We start from the raw sequence: 15,973 nt of genomic DNA, 5'->3' as shown, positions 1-15,973 counted from the left end.
TTAATGTTTTGTCTCAAAGAGTTAAAGGTCGAAAAAGGTAAAGATAAGTTACATAGTCCCATAAATCTGGGGAATTGCTATTTATTAATTTTAATTATGCAAAAGAAACCAAAGTTGTTGAACTGATGAAAAATTAATGGTTTAGTTTTGCGTGCGATGATTCTGTGTTCAACAAAGAGTTAAACACCCTCGCCATAAAGAATAGAGATTACCAATATTGGGCCATGTAAAAAATAATCAAAGAACGTATATGGCGACATTGTGAAGTGTACCGGCTTGAAATTATGACAATTTACTCGAGTATTCCGTATTTTCTCTGGCCGTACTGTTTTGGTAATCTATTTCGTCTCTTTCGCTCGACTTAAATTTACATCTTCTTTTTAAGGTAAACAGTGGCTTATCAAACTCGGGTAATTTATGCGCACTGCAGTTCATTGAATATGTATGAGCAATTCAGTTAATATGTATATCTTTCCTGTTGAAGTCAGCCGATATAAGAACCTCCACAGGAGGTGCTTCAAAGACATTTTAAGCGAAGCAGCGCGCTATAAAGGACTGTTGCTCAACCAGAAAAATATCACTATAGAAATTAGAGTTGCAAAGAAACATAAGCCAAGAAAATCAGTATGGCGCGCGGGTTGAAACCGTGGTATCAGTCGAAGACTTTGACCATTTTGGTGATCCTCTGGGCTCTGTTCACCACTTGTTTGGGGATAATGATTGTAGTCATCTTTGTACAACCTCACTGGATCAGCGGAGAGAATCCAGCTACTGAAAAGAACGTGAATTTCGGCCTGTACCGTAACTGCTCGGACAATTTAAATGACTGTTCCGGGAGCCTGAACGAATTCAACAACATTTACTCGACCGCTTGGAAAGCATGCACCGTTTTCGTGGCCCTGGCATTTACCTCGACCTTTATTTCGGTAGCAATGATGTTGTTGTATTGGTTGTGTTGTTTCGAGTCGACAGGCATTGGATTTCGAACCAGCAGTGGACTTCAAGCCTCTGCAGGTTTGTGCTACTTACGATACTGATTATTTCTGGGTCGTGGTTTTTCGACTCTTTACTCATTACTCTTTATATGATATGTAATGCAAGGTTGCAGAGAGGTTAAATAATCTTTTGTTTAATTGATGGTTTTGCTCCACGCTCAATAAAATTGTATTAAGTAGTACCTATTAATTAAACGGGCTTTCAAGTTATAAATTATGTCATATATTTGGAGAGGAACGAGAAAAAAGATTAGCTTGGCTGTTCTTATTAAGCAAGTAAATACTCCGGCAAAAAACTGACTAGCTAGCGATCCGGTAGGCTATTTCCTACTTGACGATTGCTCTCATTGCATTTGTTTAAATTAATCGCGCTGTGTTAGTCCAACAGGTTGCAAAATTATTTCCGTTGTAAACATGTTTATCACTTTGTAAGAGAATAATCACCTCGACCTTTAGAGTCTTGTCAGAAGATTAACAGAAAAGAAAACTAACGTATCGTTAGTTAACTAAACGAAGTTGCGTTTAATCTGACACAGTCAGGAAGTGAAATTTTATAAGATTGGCCTCGGTTCAAATGGAAGGCAACAAGTTATGGTAATGAAGTTTCCTTTTAAGTACACTTTAACCCTCTCATTTCTTTCCCTGTATTTTTTTTTTAACAAACTCCTGAAAAGCTCTGTAGTTTTTCTCCTGGACTAAGTGAAAAAGCTTTTAAATCCTCTCTACTTTTTGGAAGACTGCTTTCCGAATAAGAAGTTTAAGCTAAAAAGACGTCCGAAAAAGTAGATAGGGTTGACGTTATATTGTCAGCATTTTAACTCAAAGTCAATTGTCTTCTGCGACTTTGATAAATACTTGACTGATATCGGTCCTTTCCATCTTCACAAGAGCCAGATTCCACTGAATGATTAAAGTGCTCTTTCAACGGCAACAGAATATTTTGGCGATGGCCAAGCAAAGTTCAGGCGGTAAAAAACAATTGAACAACGATACTTTTTATTCTTCTTGTTCAATTTATTGGAGATTAGATAAAATTCCGAAGAAAATGTGGGCCTATCGTGAATGAAGGGAAATGAAGACCCTAAAGGGATTAAGTGAGAGCTATATTGCACGATTTCTCACGAGTAGCTTATACTGAAATATTGGCCTTCATTGCACACCATTCACGCATGGTTGTGTCTTTTCTTGAATTATCTTTACCTCTTGGACATCTTAATGCCACAAAATGGAAGTTCAAAGTTATGGAGGGCTACTTTGGGTTTGGCCTGCCGAAATTGTGTTGCCTTTGGCGATTTTACACGGTTTAATTGCGTCTTGATATTAGTTCACGGCATGTGAGTATCACCTATCCACCTCATGAAAAAACGTAACACAGTTTATAGTTGAATATCTTGGTCGGTGATCACGGCAAGCGTCAAAACCGTGGGAACATTTTGAATGTGGGTTATGGGTGAACGATTTCTTTTCACCGCTAATAATCTTTTAATTGTTTCCCATTTATTCGTGTGCTAGAGAGACCGCTAAAAGCCATTGATTTGTAGTTTTCAGCAACTCTATGACAAATATTATTAAATTACGGCAATATGGCGTTGGAAGTCAAGTATTCCCGATTCAAACAGTTTCAGAGGTTTTCTTTTTTTCAATTTTCAATTAGTTTTTTTTAAAGTTAATTGTTTACAGCGTTAACCTACTAGCACGCTTCTAAAGTAAAACTCTTGTGTCTTATATTGGATTGCTGAACCCGAGTTGGGGGGGGGGGGGGGGGAAGGAAGAGGGTGCCATTAGCCAACCGAAAAACGCTTTGCAGTCATCACTTAGTCGATAGATGTGGTGCATTACAGTACTTAATATGACAAGGCACACCTCCCATGACATAGTCATTGAATCTCCCTTGCTCTGGAAATTTCACCTCTTAAACAACTCTTCTTGTGTTATTTTGTCTGCCAAGATATATAATTGAAATGAATCCCTCGTGAGAAAGAGGTCTGAGATTCCCGAGAGACGCATACCTTAGTGATGACGTACACACGCTGTTCCGGCACAAATCTCTGGCGCAGTGCTATATTCTCGGTATGGAATGGTTTAGTTCCTCTCATCTCTCACAAAAGGAAATGAGATAACGGACGAGAGACGGGTGTGTAGTAGATCCCATGGTTTTAATTCGTCACGCCAAACAAAATCTTGTGAAACGCTCGTTTAGGCGTTTTGTTCTTAAGAGGAGAATGGAATATGACAAAAATATAAGGACAAATAATTGGCGGGCTTTCTGCTTTTCACGATTTACAGACCTACAGATACTCCTGGGTTCAAAGTATTTACTAGACTATTGTATATTCTTACTCCCCACTTTCTTAGTTACCTATTCAGTTTTTCTTTACATGTAAGTTGACCCTCCTGTAAATCACGTTTGGTCAAGATGAGCTTTACCTACTTATGAGAAAAAGTAGTTATTCATAATCACTTGCAGTTAAAATGATCTGTTAATAAATTATCTACTGCTAACGCACGGAAACCGTTAAGGATTATTTTTCAGTCGATACGAGTCTCGAAAAGTAAAAGTTCATTATTTTTGCATTACAGGTTTGTGCATGTTAATTACGTGTCTTGTACACCCTGTTGGATGGGACACTCCAGAAGTCCAGGCAATCTGTGGCCTCGAAGCTGGTGTTTACAAAATAGGAAACTGCAAAGTGAATTGGGCCTACTGGATCGCAGTTATTTGTATGGCTGATGCGTTCGTGCTTAGCTACCTCTCCCTCATGTTCATCGAGCGGGAGATTGGGACCCCAGCTGTTACAAGCAGAAAGCGATCAAGTGCAGCAAGTGCCGATGACGGCTTCCGAGGAAGGAGAATGGCGTCGAATGGTTACCATGAACAAGACACGACAACACTGTGACGAGGGAAGACATGGGACAATATTCAACACAGTTTTTCTTTATCCTTGCTGTTAGTATGGTCTATTAAGAGCAAGTAGCCGCCACAATGGTCTTAATATTGTAACGCAAATAAGTCAAGCAGTCTGCAAAGGAGTAAACTTCAGCAAGATGACAATTCATGGAGAAACGTATCCGTCTAAATATCCAAGCAGCAAATTTATCTAAAACGCCAAAAGTAGCTATTAAGATTCGGAATAGTTTCTTCTGCAATACTCTCAGCATAGTATTTAGGAGAGACTCACAAAGAAATCAGTCAATTGAGATTTTAGCTCTTTGCTTAATCAATAGAATGAAGTATTTTAGTCCTGAGATAAAGTTTTTTCTATACCTATACAGTGTGGATGCCGTTTAGAATTTGTAAAATAACGGCACTTTTTATGTAACTACATCTACTTGAATGTATCTCTTATTGTGTGTGAAAGATAGTAATTGTAAAAAAGAGTCAGAATTTTTTTATTTGTCTGTTTTTTCGATGTTAGCTTCTAGAACTTATTTGCATATCAGTTAATATATACAACGCTTGTATTAAACATGTAAAGTTAAACATTCTAATACCAATGATTAATTATGAGTTTATGGTGTAAAGATTCTATAGAAGGAATAATCGAGATTTATTGATGAAGTGGGTCTAGTAAGTTAGTTTTGTATACAAACCAAATCTGCGAGCAGAAACATTTCATAAGGTCGAGGGAGGGAAAATATAACTTCTGAAATTGCGTATTTTCTCATTCAACTCACCAGTTGCTAACGAACTACAGAATTATGGATCCAGCATAAACTCATCATTGTTTCTTATATATGATTATAAACTACACTGTAACTGATACATGGGGCTTCTGTGGAATGCGCTTTTCTCTCTCAACCGACTCACTGCTGTGCTGCGACAAATAGTGGGGGATTACGTCATCGATTGTAGAGGCAAACCGAATGTAAGACTAAAGCATTCTCGTTCGGTTCGTAAATAAGCGGTTTAGCAGAAAAACAAAACAGTTTTCTTGTCAAACTTCGAGCTCTTTCTACATTTTATTGCAGGTATTGAATAACATTGTAAAGTACCATAAACTACAGTTTGGAGAGGCTTGGTGAATTTTTAATTTAAACATTTTAGAGTGGATCTGCTAGGTGTAAAACAAATACTTAAAATATATAGCGATGATAATGAAAAATAAAGACGTACAAATGTTGGCAAGGTTGTTTTTTCTCACTTCAGTTGGCAAAACTCTTTATTAAGCAGCCCTCAGGCGAGGTTCCACAGTTTAACGGAAATCAGTCAGATTTTTCAGAATGACTCAGAAACCCAGGGAAGGGGACTTTTGGGAGTTAAAATCCAAAACAACTCCTATGGAGCATCTTCGGCGCTCATTGTTTCGGAAATTGGTCACCGTTTATCCTAGATCTGCGCCTGTCCCTCATCTATGAAATAAGAGTCCCTTTATAATAATCCCCCGTAAGAGATACTTATAAATGATCAAAGTAACATGCGAGAATTGATGGTATTTGTTTTGTCAAATTCGAGAATTTTTGGAATGTTACTGAAGCTCATCAAGGAGGTGAAAAGAAACACATAATTCGAAACTTCATTTTCAAATGTGCTTCGATGGTTTAAATGTATTTTCTATTCTAAACGGTCACTTCTGAAAATGTATGTCGAAACACACGAAACGTTTTGTTTTCCAAGATGCGTTTTATTGTTATGTTTGTCACCGCATGCAGTTTGTGTGTAATTTCTTATGAACTGCACTACATCTGACGGTATGTTATAGAATTTTATTAAACAGGTGTTGGGGATTTTCTCTCCGGTCCTAGCTCTTAATCTTTCTGACCCTAACCCTCATAGGAAAGGAAAGCTAAATCTCTGCAGCTGTGTTTGGAGCAGGAAGTGTTTCCTTATGACTAAGAGGGCTCATACGGACTATGTGTGCAGAAAGATGGCCACTAGAGTTTGTATTCTGGGTCGTGTTAGAGGTTTCTTGACAAAAGAGGCATCAAGATACTTGTTTTAACACAATAAGTCTTCAATTACTTGATGAATATTGTGGCTTTGCATGGAACAGGTCTGCTACAACAAGACCAGTATATAGACTACAGCGCCTACAAATTAGACTGCACTGATGCAATGGGATATTTCCGCTGGATACTAGCCCGTGAGCTGAATGGACCTTCCTGTTAATATAAAGTTTTACTTTATTTGACTTGACTTTACTTTTGGATCACGATGGCGAGATATACGTACATCGAAGCTGTCAGTAGTGTTTGATCATTGTCCTTTCATCAGGCAATTGTGGGTAATTCTGATTACTTTGCAATTCTTTGTTTATTGTTAACAAGTCGATCGGTGATCCAGACCATTTCTAAACTCTTCAGCGTAGACCATATATTGTGAGTCAACGGACGCTTCTTAAGCTCTTCACAGCTCATCATTTCACTGACGCTATATCACACTACAGTGAGTAGTTCTGTGTATTCCAGCTCTTCATGTTCGTTTGTCACGGGCTTCTTTATTGTGGCTTTATTAAAAGGACGATTACTCTTGAATTCAAAGGCATCTCCTTCTTCTAAAAGAAAGCAATATCGCGAGGCCTCGGAATTTCTCAAAGGCGGCACATAAAAAGCACCCGATCCCTTTTCTAGTTCCGTCGTTTTCCGCTCGCTGCTCCAAAGATCTTCTTCGGGTATTTCAGGTGCACGCAGGGAAGGGTCTCTCTGCTCCGGTTCTACATCCGTTGGGACAGGGAGCTCCTGGTATTGGCGGACCTTAGGAGCCTCTGTGTCATTGCGTTTGAAGCGCTTTCGACAAAGAATGATAGCTATTATGATGATAAGGAGTAAGCTGACGAGAACTCCGATGGCAATGTACCGCTTTGATGTTGAACCTACAAGGACAAACTAGTTATATATTGATCAATTCTTTAACTCTAATTAATATAAAGGACAATGCCTAGGAGATTTATATTTGAAACAGATGTTTCTCTTACTTGTTTGTGAAACCGAAGATATTTTGCTCGAAATAAATGCTGTAAAAACCCTCAAAATGTCATTACTAAATAAGATAAACGGAAAAATAACTATAAATAGTTCACGGCGGCTTTTCGTAGAGCACGACATTGAGAGACTTACCTCCTGCAACAATTTTGCACTTGTGTATTGTTCATGCATGTGGCGGCAATACAGAGTAATAGACCCATAATAGAGTAATAACACAAATGCTACAAAGTTTGATACGACGGTCAGACTCATGCAATCAATTTAAGTCTCGCAGAGTTTACAGCAAACATCTCTTACCACGAATAGGGAGAACTTTGATAGAAAATCCATTTTTCTCCACCTCCTTATCTGTGAGAAACCTTATCCACAGAACTGCAGTACTGGAACTGACAGTCGGAGGTTTGTTGTTGCCACATCGCTTGCTTATTTCTTTGGCTTCCTTGAACACTAAACCACCGTCTCTGTAAGCAGAGAAAGGAAGGAAGCTGGTCAGGTGATCGGATTCTTTGGAAGTCTTGCTCCCTATTGTTGTTGCCGTAGGCTTCTTGTGGCTCCAGTAGAGGAGGTAAAGAACGCGTCGGCTCAGATAATAGTGATAATATGCCATTCTTATTGACGCGTTTAAAACTTACATCTATTAATGTAACTAAGGGTTTCAAGAAAGCGGAGGCACAAACTGGTTCATATTTGCAGATAATGGGAGATAGCTAGGCTGGTTGGCAATTGTTCTTATTTAACAATATAGGTTAAAAGTAAAATATCTAAAAACGATGCGTGATTTAAGAGGATGCCATCGGAGGTTTCTTAGCGCGGGTTGGGAGTAATGAGATGTGTCCCACTGATTCTTGATCCCGGCTTCCTGATATAATACGATGAGCTAGCGCTGACAGCAGCAGGATTACTGCTCGGTTCTAACAGTTTGCGTTCCTGATAATAAATAGCTTCTTCTGCTGGGAGCACCAAACACAGATGTTGAAACGTATGCCAGGGAACTTTCGCGTAACTGTTCTTGGCAAGAAAAAACTGTGGAGACCCTCAGCTCGAGATTTAGGTTTCATAATGGACGCAAAATTGAGTTACGACGAGCATTTCACACAGACATTTTAAAAACGTGAATGTAGTATATGGCAAATTAAGCACATCGTAGATAGCCTGGATGGTTCCAAGGACTTCTCTACCAGGAATGCTTTGCTAATTTTTGAACATCAATCAATCGATAGATCGAGATCGATCGATCGATTGATTGATCGATTTAAAGAGGGTGGCACATAATAGTTTGTACAACTAATTAACCTGTGGTCCTCTAAATAAAGAACAATTAAAAATCAATAAAAACCCTAATTAGCCTAAAACCTAATTAAACATCGAAACGTATACAAGGACATAATTTAAAAACGTCTTCCAGCACCTGAAAGAATCAGAAATGCGCTAAGGTCCATGTTCAATCATCCACACCACTCCCACCCCCACCCCCACCCCCACCCCCACGTCTTTCCTACTTAAAATCAAGGAGGACATTAAAGAAGCAAAGTAATCATGGTATTTTGTCGATTTCTTTTGATTTCCAAAGTCAGCTTTTCGGCAGTATTGTGTTTCACTGGCTCATTTCTATGTTGTAGGTGTAGGCACGGGTCTCTTAGAGGAGAACTGACTTAATTGACAGCAAAAACATTCAATTTTGTTCAAGCAATGTGTAGAATATAGCTTAGAACGGTTTCTTGTTGCGTCCCTGTTTCTGGTTTTCTTTTCACTGTACTCACCGCACACTAACATAGTCGTGGCAACCAGACTCCAAGTAATTGTTCTCCAGGTCAAATTCCAGAAAAGAGAGTTTGACTTGGTAACCAATCGGAGCCACTATCCTCCATGTACATTGTATGTTCTGGGGGTAAGGCTTGGGGAAGTTTGGACTGCTGAGTGTTACACTTGTTCTTGAGTTTTTGATTGGCACTTCGCGATAAATATCTTCTGTGTGATTTCCACGGGTAGTACATGCTGTTAGACCAAAAAAGCAAAGTACGATGATCAATTTCTAATGTGGGAGCTCTCTCGTCGTACTCTAAGCAATACTTCAACTTGAAAAGCAAAACGAGACTATGGTGTTCACAGGCAAACTACATTCGCGGTTTAGTTTAAGGCTATCTTACACCTTCTGGTACCATTTTGTCTCTTGTTTTTAAGCTTTTATGGGTTTCGACATAGAGATTTCCATTATCGGTACGTGATAACTGTAGGACCAAGGTCACTTCCTTGTTCCATTATACGCTCCCATTAGTTAAGTTTAAATTTGCCTGGTGGATACAGCGTTTATTTGACTCCTAAAGCCTTTGCATGTTACACAATGGGTCTTAGACATTGTTTTTGACAGGCATATACCTTGTTATTACACCGGCCGAAAGCTTGGTATACCTTAAGAAGTTTATTTACAATTATACATTGGAGACCTGGCGTTTATTTGAGACTCAGCGTTTAAACAAGAAAATTGGCTACTTGAGAGTGTGAAAGGGATGAGTTGAATACCTTAACAAAAAAAAAAACTTAAAGAGCCACAAAATTGCCGTGATTCAACCTCCCCCCAAACTAATTATATAAGCCAAAAAAATACTCCAACTTTCTTAACTCAAAAGAATTTTCCATCGTTTATAGACAATCACCAAATACTTTTTAGAACATAAGTCACTGGAATAAAAACGGAAAACGCCATTGGCTCTTCATATACTGCAGTTAATGATAGCATAGCCCGAATATCCCTTATTTGTATCCTTGATCATACCTCTCGCCTCCCCTAATCGAAACTTCAGCTATGGATTAATTAGTTATCAGTGGAAAAGTTGCTGGCAGTTAAGGAATACATGCGAAAACTGCTTAAAGTATCGTTAAAATTCCTCTTGAGATAAAGAAAACAGTGTGTCAATTGGCCTACCTGTAAACTGGGCGTTACTTAAAGCAAGTTTCGCCAAACCTGCAACCAGTTAAAGAATGAGATATTTCAGCATTTCACCTTCTCTTTAACACGTTGCGCAAATGATAGAAGCCAAATCTTAGGCTTCTCGGGCCTTCACTGATTTTGGTGTTATTATATAAACATCACTCGCTTTCCAGAATTCAATTAAGAGCCAGGAAAAAACGATGGGAAAATATGACTTTTATCTCTTCTTTTTCTGTATTTTTATTTTAATTTCCTAAATTGGGGTAATGTTGGGTTGAATGTTACACGAGCATGGCAAGTGTAATATTTGTATTTTATGATGATCAAGATCTCTGAGGGGCCACAGTTTGGAATTGAGGTTCACTTGGTAATAATTAAAAATTAGATTACGAGCTCGAGATTTCTATGAGGTGATAGTTGATGAGGCCGAAGGCCGAATCAACTATCATTTCATAGAAATCGAGAGCGAATAATCTAATTGTTTTAGTAGAATTCTACCTGAAATTTCCTTGAAATAACGATTTCAATTATATCTGGTCTCAGCATTTGACTTCACGCTTTAGAAAATTCGCGCAGACTGAATTGTCGATTGACATTTGCAGTTGTGTACGCGCGCTTACCAATTTCTTTCAAACATTTCGAGCTTTTTTGATTAAAGAAACCGCAAATGCCCTCCTCTCAGTCTTCTAAGGAATTTGATTATCGATTTGCTTATGAATGTTATTTCAAAACTTCGGAGAAACGAGTAAACGTTGCAATTTTGTCGACCACACCAAGCCATTGCCCACTCATCTTTCCCACTAATTGCTGATAGTGTGCAATGGCTCAACCAATCAGATTACAGCATTTACATTAGTATACTATTTAGATCAAAATTTCGAGGTGCTATTCGTGAGATCAAGAGGAAGTTACATTAATTGTATCGAGACTTATTGATCTCGGTTTGACTGATGTATCGAAACTTATTGATCTCTGTTTGACCGATGTAATAAATTACAAAGTTTCTTGTAATAGTTTGCTTGCAGTTTTCTGTAGACCAAATATGTGTACCTACATGAGATATATTTGGAGCTGGCCTCAAAATTATCCAATGTATATGTTTAAAATTTTCTTTGAAATTTGGATGCAAAAAGAACTGGAAAATGTTATAAATTCTGCATACTAATCAGGCAGCTAGCGACATTGACAACTTCAAATTAACTTAACACTTAATTCTACATTCAATATCTCCAGTGAGCAATGCAAGCTTTCAAAATTAAACGTTCTTCCCTATAGAAAATGGAGACCATATCGAAAACTGGACTCAAAAAATATTGACAATCATGCTCAGTTAAAATGTTCGGAATCCGATTTTAGCTAAAGTGAAAAAAATATAATATAGCAAACTTTTATGAGTATAAAAATCTGTCATTCATATCCAGCAAAGTCTGGTATTTCTGAAATTTCCCTTCACATTTCAAAATTGTTAGATGTAATTCAAATCAATTACGGCTCTTTCACACTTACCGTACGCTAGAAAGACCAAGACTCGAGTTTTGAAATTAAATCGTCGACGCGGATTTGCTTGTCCCTCCATCGGTTCGATCCTTGTCTATCACCGTAAACTTGTTAGATTAATTATCGCTGTATTTTAGCCAGAAAGTGTTTGACACGTCCTAGACAAGGTGATAATCAATATTTTCGTCGCGAAGTTCCTCTAATTTACTGCAAGAATATCTTCATTTTCCGTCCTACCACGCAGCGGTAAAGGTTGAAACAATTACCGATCGAGATCAATAACCCTCTTTGGTTTATCTTAACAATCCCAAGCCTCGCTGGCGGCGGACAGTTGTTTTTGGCAATTTACAACAAAGCCATTTCAAGTCTAACAAAAGAATAGATTGATCGATAAGTGACGCACGTCAAGAAATTAAGCAAACCGGAGCAAATAAAGTATAGTTGGCGTAATTTAATGGTTTTCTCCAAAACAACCATGCAATTTTCTTGAGAAGTTAGGAATCGGAGTTCAAGGAAAAGTTGTTTAACGGACAATATTTGTAGCTAATCTAAAGCGTAGGAATGAATTTTGTAATCCATTTGTATTCATGGAATTCTATTTTTCACTTGTTTCCATCCAAGATATGTAAAAACAACGATGGCACGTTTCAGTGGTTCACGAATTGGCTCTTTTGTTCTTATTTTCCTTTCTTTCATAACTAATCTTTCTTATTGTGCGAATGAAACGAAATCAAATTAAAATTCACAGCTTCTTTTTCTAAGCCTGATTCAAGGTGTTAAAAACAATTTGGATGGGAAAACAATATATCCGATTTTGTGGTAAAAGTAAACGTTTGTGTCTATCGAGCTTCAAGAATCAACTGGAATAGAACAGGGACAAAATATACCTAAATTTGCCGAAAAAGGAATTGTGGAGGTAATAAAAATTATCGTACTAAATCTTCGGTATCTACCTTATAGGCTTGTTTCCGTTTAACACCTCTATGACTGCTGTTTATTATGCAAAAACAATATTTTATAAAGCCGATTTTATTAAAATTCTTACTATTTCGCGAGGTAAGCAGTTGTCTTGATACTGCAAGTGTAACTAAACACTCGTGCATTTAAGTTATGTTTTTCATGTTACTGTGAGTCACCTCAAAATTCTGTTCATTTTTATTTTTATTTCTTTTTTAGTTTTAATCTTCTTAAAATAGCCCGAGAGTTGTCGAAAAATAAAATATTGATCTGCAACTGTAGCCAGCTGTTTAAGACGAGAAATACACTGTTTGCAAACATTGGCGCCAATAACTAATTCATGTCGTTCACTGCTGTCTGTAAAATCGTTCGCTAGAGTCAAAATCGTGATAAAGTACATGTAATATTTCAAAATCGCAGTACTGATCTCATGTGCGCCATCGAATCTAGGCAGAGGAAAAAGACTCGCTTCTTCTTTTAGTTAAAAAACAGAATGATAGTAATAGCATTTTTATCCCATCGGGATATTAAATCGATTATAGTTCAGTGCACCTGTTATGGTCTCGGCTCCAGTGTTCTCGCAGAAAATAATCATTGACTAAGATAAAGGTCATCTCTCATCGAGAAGCCTTAGTAGCTAAAATGGTAAGAAACGTTAAAGGGATTATGTCATAAATTGCACATGTGCCGGGCGGAACTTGGAACCTCTTGGAAAGTTCAGTCCAAAATTTTTCAACTTTGAATTTCACAAATTCAAAATCGCATCGACCAGTGGCACTTAGCATTCAAATAGTGTATTTAATTTAAAAATCTGTGGAGATGTACTGGAGAAAGGTGTGTGGATCCTGTTGCAATTCGACATAACTAGAATGCAATATGGAGAGATTTGCCATAATGGCAAATATGGCATATCAGCCCGGTCTCGGCCTCTTTACAGTGCCTCAATAAATCTAAAAAGGCCTAAATTTTGGCCACCATGCACATAACCAAGCTTTCGATTAGTTTTCGCTTGTCAATTTTACTAAAGGACAAAGTCTTCACGAGTTAGTTTTAAGTCCCTGGGACTCGGAAATATCGTCCAAGTTCTTGGAAATCAAGTCTAAGTGGGACAAAATCTAAGTTTTCGTAGCCCAGTTCAGTTTCTTCTTCCATCCGTTGTCAGAGAAAGTCCAACAAGGGCTATATTTCGGGCCACCATCCTTATAACCAGGCTTTCTATTAGTTTTCCTCTGTCGATTTCACTGAAGGAGCAGGTCTTCGTGAGTTAGTTTGAATGCCCTGGGACTCGGAAATATCGTCTAAGGTCTTGGAAATCAAGCCTAAGTAGGTCAAAATCAAAGTTTGCGCTGCCTGGTGTCTGCTTCTTTCCACTGTCTGAGTAAGTCCAATAGGGGCAATATTTCGGCCACCAAGCACATAACCAAGCTTTCGTTTATTTTTTGGTTGTCGATTTCACTGAAGGACGAGGTCTTGGCGGGTTAGTTTAAAGTCCCTGGGACTCGGAAATATCGTCGAAGCTCTTGGAAATAAAGCCTAAGTAGGTGGAAATCAAAGTTGGTGCAGCCCGATCTCTATTGTCTCTACTCAGACGGTGGAAAGAAGCAGACACAGGGCTGCGGAAACTTTGATTTTATGGTACCTCGACTTGATTTTCAAGGGCTTGGACGATATTTCCGAGTCCCAGGAAATTTAAACTAACTTGAGAAGACCTTCTCCTTCTGTGAAATAAGAGACCTTTATGAACTCAGTTAAATGGCCTTGCTCTCTATGAGTTTTCGTAGCTCAGTGGATAGAGCACCCGCCCGGTGTTCGGGAGGTCATGGGTTCGATTCCTGTCGGGGACTCACAATTTTTCTTTGTCCCACTCTCTTGTCATGTTGATTAATTCACCTTCACATTTCATTACCGAGCTTAAAATTCACCATCTTTATTACCTTATCACTACTGGCGATGACTTCGATAGCGTTGATCCTAGCAGTATGCATGACACCTGTCATATATGAACTCAGTGAAATGGCCTTGCTCTCCATGAGTTCTCGTAGCTCAGTGGATACAGCGCCTGGCCGATGTTCGAGAGGTCATGGGTTCGATTCCTGTCGGGGACTCAGAATTTTTCTTTGTCCCACGTTCGTGTCATGTTGATTAATTCACCTTCACAAGATGGCGGCAAATTAGACTATCATGGCCGTTGTTTGGACTTCATCCTCTTTTCAACCCGTCAAAGAGATTGGATTCTAGTATCAAGAGATGAAATTCCAGGCGACAGTAGACTGCCTTGATGTAAAGACAAAAACAAGCAAATTGCTAGGAAAAACGCTATTAGACCTGAAATGTATGACTTCGTCTCAAGATGCGGGCCATATCAGACTAACACTGCCGATGTTTGACATCACTCTGTTTTTCAACCGTTAAAGGGATGGGATTCTACCTTCGAGAGATGAAGTTTTACGTTACACTTTTATATCTTGATATTCTCATCAAAAGTACAAAGCTACTAGATAAAAAGTTATTAGACCAGAAAATTTACACTTCGCTTCAAGATGGCGGCAATCTTAGACTATCGTGGCCGTTGTTTGGACTTCATCCTCTTTTCAGCCCGTGAAAGAGATGGAATTCTAATATCGAGAGATGAAGTTCCAGGCGACAGTAGACTGCCGTGATGTAAAGACAAAACTAGCAAAGTACTAGGAAAAACGCTGTTAGACCTAAACTGTTCGACTTCGTCTCAAGATGGGGGCCATATCACACTAACACTGCAGATGTTTGACATCACTCTGTTTTTCACTCGTTAAAGAGATGGCAGTCTACTATCGAGAGGTGAAGTTTTACGTTACAATTTTATATCTTGATATTCTCATCAAAACTACCAAGTTACTAAATAAAAAGTTACTAGACCAGAAAAAATTTACACTTCGTTTCAAGATGGCGGCCATGTTAGACTGTCTGGCGAGTTACTAGAGAAAAACGCTATTAGACCTGAAATGTATGACTTCGTCCCAAGATGAGGGCCATATAAGACTAACACTGCTGATGTTTGGCATCATTCTTTTTTTCACCAGTTGAAGAACAGATGGGATTCTATCATCGAGAGATGAAATTTTACGTTACAATTTTGTCTCTTGATATTCCCACCAAAACTAACAAGCTGCTACATAAGAAGTTATTAGACCAAAACGTTTCAAGATGGCGGCCATATTAAAGTATCGTGGCCGTTGTTTGGGCTTCATCCTCTTTTCAACCTGTGAGAGAGATGGGATTCTAAGATCGAGAGATGAAGTTCCAGGCGACAGTAGGCTGCCTTGATGTAAAAAAAACTAGCAACGTACTAGGAAAAACGTTAAAAGACCCGAGATGCTGGACTTCATTTGAAGATGGTGGCCATATTAGACTAACATGGCCGATGTTTCACAACATTCTCTTTTTCACCAGTTGAAAAGATGGGATTTTACTATCGAGAGACGAAGGTTTAAAAGTTTTATATCTTGATATATATTGATAGTTTTATATCTTGATATAGATATAGAAACTGAAGAACAAGGTCTCTTTTCCAGTGTTTAAGTTAGCTTAACAGGGACTATACATATTTCGACCTGCATGCTCATCACCAAGTGTTCAATTACTTTTTCCCTGTCGATTTGACTGAAAACCAAAGTCTTCTCGAGTTAGTTTAGAG

At 38.4% G+C, this 15,973-nt stretch overlaps 2 protein-coding genes across 2 annotated transcripts; one reads left to right on the top strand and one right to left on the bottom strand.

Moving 5' to 3' along the window:
• The first annotated feature begins 449 nt into the window (after nt 1-449).
• LOC110056623 (LHFPL tetraspan subfamily member 3 protein-like) lies at nt 450-5,121 on the top strand. Its single transcript, XM_020763137.2, has 2 exons — nt 450-1,014; nt 3,576-5,121. Exons 1-2 carry the CDS (start codon nt 627-629, stop codon nt 3,890-3,892), a joined length of 705 nt encoding a protein of 234 aa, XP_020618796.1. The 5' UTR covers nt 450-626; the 3' UTR covers nt 3,893-5,121.
• Nucleotides 5,122-5,596: 475 nt separating this feature from the next.
• On the bottom strand, nt 5,597-11,647 carry LOC110056622 (uncharacterized). Its single transcript, XM_020763136.2, has 5 exons — nt 11,353-11,647; nt 9,841-9,879; nt 8,678-8,912; nt 7,215-7,378; nt 5,597-6,805 (listed from the first exon to the last, which is right to left on the bottom strand). Exons 1-5 carry the CDS (start codon nt 11,420-11,422, stop codon nt 6,369-6,371), a joined length of 945 nt encoding a protein of 314 aa, XP_020618795.2. The 5' UTR covers nt 11,423-11,647; the 3' UTR covers nt 5,597-6,368.
• Nucleotides 11,648-15,973: the final 4,326 nt, after the last annotated feature.

This window comes from Orbicella faveolata, unplaced genomic scaffold, assembly GCF_042242905.1.
Source record: "Orbicella faveolata isolate gen_17 unplaced genomic scaffold, um_ofav_v1 contig_35, whole genome shotgun sequence".
NCBI lineage: Eukaryota > Metazoa > Cnidaria > Anthozoa > Scleractinia > Merulinidae > Orbicella > Orbicella faveolata.
This window is presented reverse-complemented; position numbering and strand designations above follow the sequence as displayed.

Bases quoted from the DNA above. Each gene is read 5' to 3' on its own strand.
- LOC110056623 (XM_020763137.2), top strand. From the start codon at position 627: ATGGCGCGCGGGTTGAAACCGTGGTATCAGTCGAAGACTTTGACCATT. The intron at 1,015-3,575 runs GTTTGTGCTACT...TTTGCATTACAG, and splicing joins TGGACTTCAAGCCTCTGCAG to GTTTGTGCATGTTAATTACG.
- LOC110056622 (XM_020763136.2), bottom strand. From the start codon at position 11,422: ATGGAGGGACAAGCAAATCCGCGTCGACGATTTAATTTCAAAACTCGA. The intron at 9,880-11,352 runs GTAAGTGTGAAA...AACTGGTTGCAG, and splicing joins CTTGGTCTTTCTAGCGTACG to GTTTGGCGAAACTTGCTTTA. The intron at 6,806-7,214 runs GTAAGAGATGTT...TTGTCCTTGTAG, and splicing joins CAAAGTTCTCCCTATTCGTG to GTTCAACATCAAAGCGGTAC.